Below are 5844 nucleotides of genomic sequence, written 5' to 3'. Positions count from 1 at the left end.
GAGTACATCTACCGACAGTTTTGTTATTTAACGATTATATTAAAAATATACAATAAATATTTTTAAAATAAAAAATACTAAATTAAAATTTTAAAACATAGTATACCACAACACAAAAATACAAAAAACATAAAGTAGTAACTAAGTAAGTTTTAGTTCCGTATATTTTTAGTTTTTAATGGAAGTTACAAAATTTGAGTTGAAAATTTCTTAAAATCTTCCCCCAAAAGTTACGTTTTTTTTATAATAATTATGAAATTTGGTTGCATTATGTATGAAATTAAAGATAGGTTGATGAGAGTTGTGTGTAGTTAGGAATGCTATAAATATGGGTTATTGGGAATGGTAAATTCAGCAAAATCATCATCTCCTTAGAGTTTGATAGTTGAGTGTGTGTTTGTGATGATAAGCACTAGAGTGTCAATGATGAGTCCAATTGGTTTCAAAGTCATAATATTTATGTCGTGTTTGGCGTTCCAGGTTGTTCCTGGTGAACAGGAAATGAGGTGCTTACAAAGGGAGAGGGAAGCACTTCTCCAATTCAAAGCTCTTCTTGATCACCATGGCATGCTCTCCTCATGGACCACTGCTACTGATTGTTGCCAATGGAAGGGGATTCTCTGCACCAACCTCACTGGCAATATCGTAAGCCTCGACCTTCACGCTGAGTATGATTATGAAAGTTATTCAATATCTTATATGAGCGGAGAGATCCACGAGTCATTGATTGAGTTGCAACAGTTAAAGTATTTGAACCTCAGTTCGAATTATTTTCGAGACAGGCATATCCCAGAGTTTCTTGCTTCTCTCAGCAACCTGAGATTCCTTGATCTCTCAGGGTGTTATTTTCTTGGAAAAGTTCCAAGTCAGTTTGGATTTCTTTCTCATTTGAAATACTTGAATCTTGCTGACAATGAACTTGAGGGTTCAATTCCTCCTCAACTCGGAAATCTTTCCAAGTTGGAATATCTTGATCTCATGATGAATTCTTTTGAAGGAAATTTACCATCCCAACTCGGGAATCTTTCAAACTTACAGGAGTTTTATCTTGGGGGATCTTACGATGGAGATCTCGAAATCAACAATGGAGGTCTCGAAATCAACGATGGAGGTAAGCTGCTGTCTAGTCTCATTTCTTTAACCCATCTTTACTTGTGGTCCATTGGTGGTCTTAATAGTTCTCATACTTGGCTTCAAGAGATTCTCAACCTACCAAAACTAAGAGAACTAAGCTTATTAGATTGTAGCCTTTCCGATCATTTTATCCTTTCATTGAGGCCTTACCAATTCAACTTTTCTACTTCCCTTTTGGCCTTTGATCTTTCTGGGAACACCTTCACGTCACCCGTGATATTCCCATGGGTGTCAAATATCACTTCCAATCTTGTTGAGCTATACCTTGTTGGTAACAACTTGGAGGGTTCTGTATCAAATCATTTTGGCATGGCAATGAATTCTCTCGAGCACCTTGACCTTTCCTTTAATAGTTTCAAGGGTGAGGTTTTCAAATCCTTCAAGAATATATGCACTTTACATTCTTTAAGCATGTACAGAAACAATTTCACCGAAGACCTTCCACAAGTTCTTCATAATCTGTCTAGTGGTTGTATTAGATACTCGCTACAAGATTTGGATTTGTCAAATAATAAAATTGTTGGATCATTATATGATCTTTCAGCGTTTTTAGCTTTAAAGTCATTGGATCTTTCACAAAATCAATTATATGGAAAGATAAAAGAAGGTAACAAATTGCCATTTCAATTGGAATCTTTATCACTCTCATCAAACTTTCTAGAAGGTGGAATTCCAAAATCATTTGGTAATGCATGTGCTTTGCACACATTAGACATGATGAATAATAACTTGAGTGATGAGTTTTCAATGATAATACATCACTTGTCTGGATGTGCTAGATACTCACTACAAGAATTGAACGTGAGAGAAAATCAAATCAACGGTACGCTTCCTGATCTTTCAGCATTTTCAACTTTGAAATCATTGGATCTTTCCAGAAACCGATTAAATGGAAAGATAACAGAAGATATCAAATTCCCATCTCAATTGGGATTTTTATCAATCTCATCAAACTTTCTCGAAGGTGGAATTCCAAAATCATTTGGCAATGCATGTGCTCTGCGCACGTTAAACATGATGAATAATAACTTGAGTGATGAGTTTTCAATGATAACATATCAATTGTCTGGATGTGCTAAATATTCATTGGAACAGTTATATCTAAGCAATAACAAAATCAGCGGCACACTACCTAACCTCTCAATGTTCTCATCTTTAAAAGAATTATATGTTGACGGAAACAAGCTAAATGGAGAGATTCACAAATATATTCAATTTCCACCTCAACTAGAAGTATTATACATGAAATCAAATTCCTTAAATGGTGTGTTCACAGACTATCATTTTGTTAATATATCCAAGTTATCTCACTTGGAGTTATCTGACAACTTATTGACTCTGACATTTACTCAAAAATGGATCCCACCTTTCCAGTTACAGTATATAGGGTTACGATCATGCATGTTAGGTCCAACATTTCCTAAATGGTTGCAAACACAAAATAAATTTGTTGATCTTGACATTTCAAATGCTGGAATATCAGATATGGTTCCAAGATCTTTTTGGGCGAAGTTAGCTTTGAGAAATGTGATTTCAGTAGATATTTCAAGAAATAGTCTCTATGGAATAATTCCAAATTTTGCTGTAAGGGATGTTGTTCCTTTCTTAACTTTTGCATCAAATCAATTTGAAGGTCCTATTCCACCATTTCTACGAGGCTCTATATTTCTTGATTTATCCAATAATAATTTCTCAGATTCTCTTTCATTTTTATGTGCTAGTGGTCCTGAAGAAGAACTTTATCAATTAGACCTTTCAAATAACCAATTATTTGGACAAATTCCAGATTGTTGGAGTCATTCCAAGTTAACTTATTTAGATTTGAGCCACAATAAATTTTCAGGAAAGATTCCTAATTCATTGGGGTCACTTCTTGGTCTTCAAGCATTGTTATTGAGAAACAATAACTTAACTCATGAGATCCCTTTCTCCCTAAGGCATTGTACAAAGTTAGTGAAGCTTGATATGTCAGGAAACAAATTATCAGGGCATATCCCTGCTTGGATTGGGAGTGAAATGCAAGAGTTGCAGATTTTAAGTTTGGGAAGGAATCATTTCAGTGGAATTTTACCATTACAAATTTGTTATTTGAAAAGCATTCAAATTTTGGATCTCTCACTGAATAACTTAACTGGAAAAATTCCTGCATGTATAAATAATTTTACATCAATGGCTTACAAGAAATTTTCAAGTGATTATGGACACTATTGGTATTTTGTCAACACTAGTAGTTTCAAAAGCAATCACTCATACGAATTGGATGCATTCTTGATGTGGAAGGGTTCAGAACAAATGTTCAAGAGTACTGGGCTATTACTTCTAAAAGGCATTGATCTCTCCAGCAATAACTTTTCAGAAGAAGTTCCAGTAGAAATAGAGAGTTTAGTAGAATTGATCTCATTGAATTTATCAAGAAATAATTTGATTGGGAAAATCCCTTCAAATATTGGAAAGTTAAAATCACTTGAATTTCTTGACTTGTCAAGAAACAAGTTTGTTGGATCAATTCCTCTAAGTCTTAATCAAATTGACCGACTTACTATGTTAGATTTGTCACATAATCATCTAAGTGGAGTTATTCCAATTGGCACACAACTACAAAGTTTCAATGCCTCAAGTTATGAAGATAATCTTAATCTTTGTGGGCCACCCCTTGAGAAGTGCATTGATGATGAACCAACTGAAGAAGCAATTGTTAAAATTGATGAATATTCCCTTTTCGGCCATGAATTTTACATCGGGATGGTGTTGGGATTTGTTATAAGCTTTTGGACGGTGTTTGGCACAATTTTATTTAAGCAATCTTGGAGACATGCTTATTTCAAATTCTTGAATAAGTGATGACATCTATGTGATGATAGCAGTGAAATTCAAATGGTGCAAGTAGATTAACAGGTAACACTTTTTTTACATATATTTGTTTGTGTTTTCACATGATATTTATTAATGGTCATAAACTTTAGTTTACGTCTATATATATAAGAAATCTGTCACATTTAAAAAAGAAAAGAACGAATAATTTCAAATAAAAATATGTTTGTGATGTTAAATTTATGTAACTTTGTTGTTATAATTATTTAATTTCTAATAAATTGTTTATAAAATACTAGTAAGAAACAAAACATTTTAATAAATATTAGGCTAAAATTAGAACTTTGAGTTGTATCGGTAAGATATCAAATATTTTTAACTATTTTAATATAATTAGTTTTGTACCATTTCAATAGTAACTTTTTTTGGGCTTTTTGATTTTGCGTGTTTTAAAGTGGGCAACTTATCCACATAGGTGATATTCAATCTAAATCTAAATCTTGTTAGTTTCAACCTTCTACCTTCTCAATCATATTTTATCCAATCATCCTTATATGTTATCATTGAATTCGAGAGCATTATGTTTAAAGTTGAGGTAAAATTATTTCATTTAATCCCTAACATCAATGTTTGTAGTTCCTCTAAGATTCAAAACTTTTTTATATTGCTAAAAATTTACTTTTCCACAAATTATTTGGAAAATGTAATGTCTATATTTCACTCTTTAAAAGTCATTTCTTCCACTTGATAAAGGATTTTGATATCATAAATTAAAGTATTAAAAATAGAAATTAAAATAAATAACATTTTGAAAGAATTCAAAATAAAAACAACCAATTATTATAGGAAATAAAAATTTATTTAAATCTTTTTTCTATTAAAAATATGCCTTAGAGAACCTTTTGAAAATTTGGATGGAAATATTTTATTAAGATGAATAAAATATATCAATAAAGTTCATGATCCTTCTTTTGTACACTGAAAAATATTTAGTTTTTTTTTTTAAAACAGAATATAATTCACTAAGCTAAATTAATTAATTAATTAAGAGCAACAATTCATTTACACATTTGGGATATTCACATTTTTTTTTTGTTATTTTTCAGCATATCTTGAAGACCTATCCCTCTTGCATATCTCAAATGTTTGAGCTTGTAAACTTGGACAAGGCAAGGTTCTATAAGGAAACTGGAAAGTATGATTGTTTTAGTTGTTGTATACATGTTTTCATTTTATGGTGTTTGTACTTGTCATACTATGGTTAGAGTTGTTTGGTGATGTTGTATGTTTGAATAAAACTCTTGTTTAATTTATGGTAACAAGACTCTTATTAGCATTGTAGTTGCATTGAAATAAGTTTGCCATGTATTATGCTAATAATATAATTGCATGTTTTTCATGATAAATGTTAAAGATGGGAAGCTTTGATGTTTCAAATTCTCATGGAGCCTGAAGCTGTGTTGTGTTTTAGGTTTGGGTTTAGTTAAGGGATTTAGAATCTTTGTAAGATCAGTCTTGATTATCAAACAACGCTTATTTCAATCTGTTTTAAAGATTAAAGTATTTTTCCATGCAAAGGGAAAAACAACCGATTAAAGTTTCGAGACAATCGGTTGTTTGTCACAAAGGCTGGCAAAGGAGTTTTTGAAACTATTTTTTGAATCAGTTGTATAACTGCTGAAACCATTCAACCGGTTAAATCGCAGTTTCAACGGGTTAAATGTAAGTTTTCTTAACAGCTTTTTGAAAACTTGTTTTAACTGTTTCAGTTACTTAAATATGCCTTACACGATAGTTTTTCAAAGGTTATAAATATAGCCTTCTTTCAAATGTTTGATATACAAAAGAGAGAAAGTTTTACACTCTGATTTAAGATCAATTTGAGAGATTATCAACTAT

At 31.7% G+C, this 5844-nt stretch overlaps 1 protein-coding gene across 1 annotated transcript; it reads left to right on the top strand.

Annotated features, from left to right (window-relative positions):
- Window positions 1–327: 327 nt before the first annotated feature.
- LOC137837415 (receptor-like protein EIX2) lies at window positions 328–5281 on the top strand. Its single transcript, XM_068646397.2, has 2 exons — window positions 328–4029; window positions 5052–5281. The coding sequence occupies exon 1, from the start codon at window positions 403–405 to the stop codon at window positions 3973–3975; it is 3573 nt and encodes a 1190-aa protein (XP_068502498.2). The 5' UTR covers window positions 328–402; the 3' UTR covers window positions 3976–4029; window positions 5052–5281.
- Window positions 5282–5844: the final 563 nt, after the last annotated feature.

This window comes from Phaseolus vulgaris, chromosome 4 (assembly GCF_051622355.1).
Source record: "Phaseolus vulgaris cultivar YP4 chromosome 4, ASM5162235v1, whole genome shotgun sequence".
NCBI classification, from domain to species: Eukaryota; Viridiplantae; Streptophyta; class Magnoliopsida; order Fabales; family Fabaceae; genus Phaseolus; species Phaseolus vulgaris.
Note: the sequence above shows the minus strand (reverse complement) of the source record. Positions and strands in the feature narration are given on the sequence as shown.

Bases quoted from the DNA above. Each gene is read 5' to 3' on its own strand.
- LOC137837415 (XM_068646397.2), top strand. From the start codon at position 403: ATGATAAGCACTAGAGTGTCAATGATGAGTCCAATTGGTTTCAAAGTC.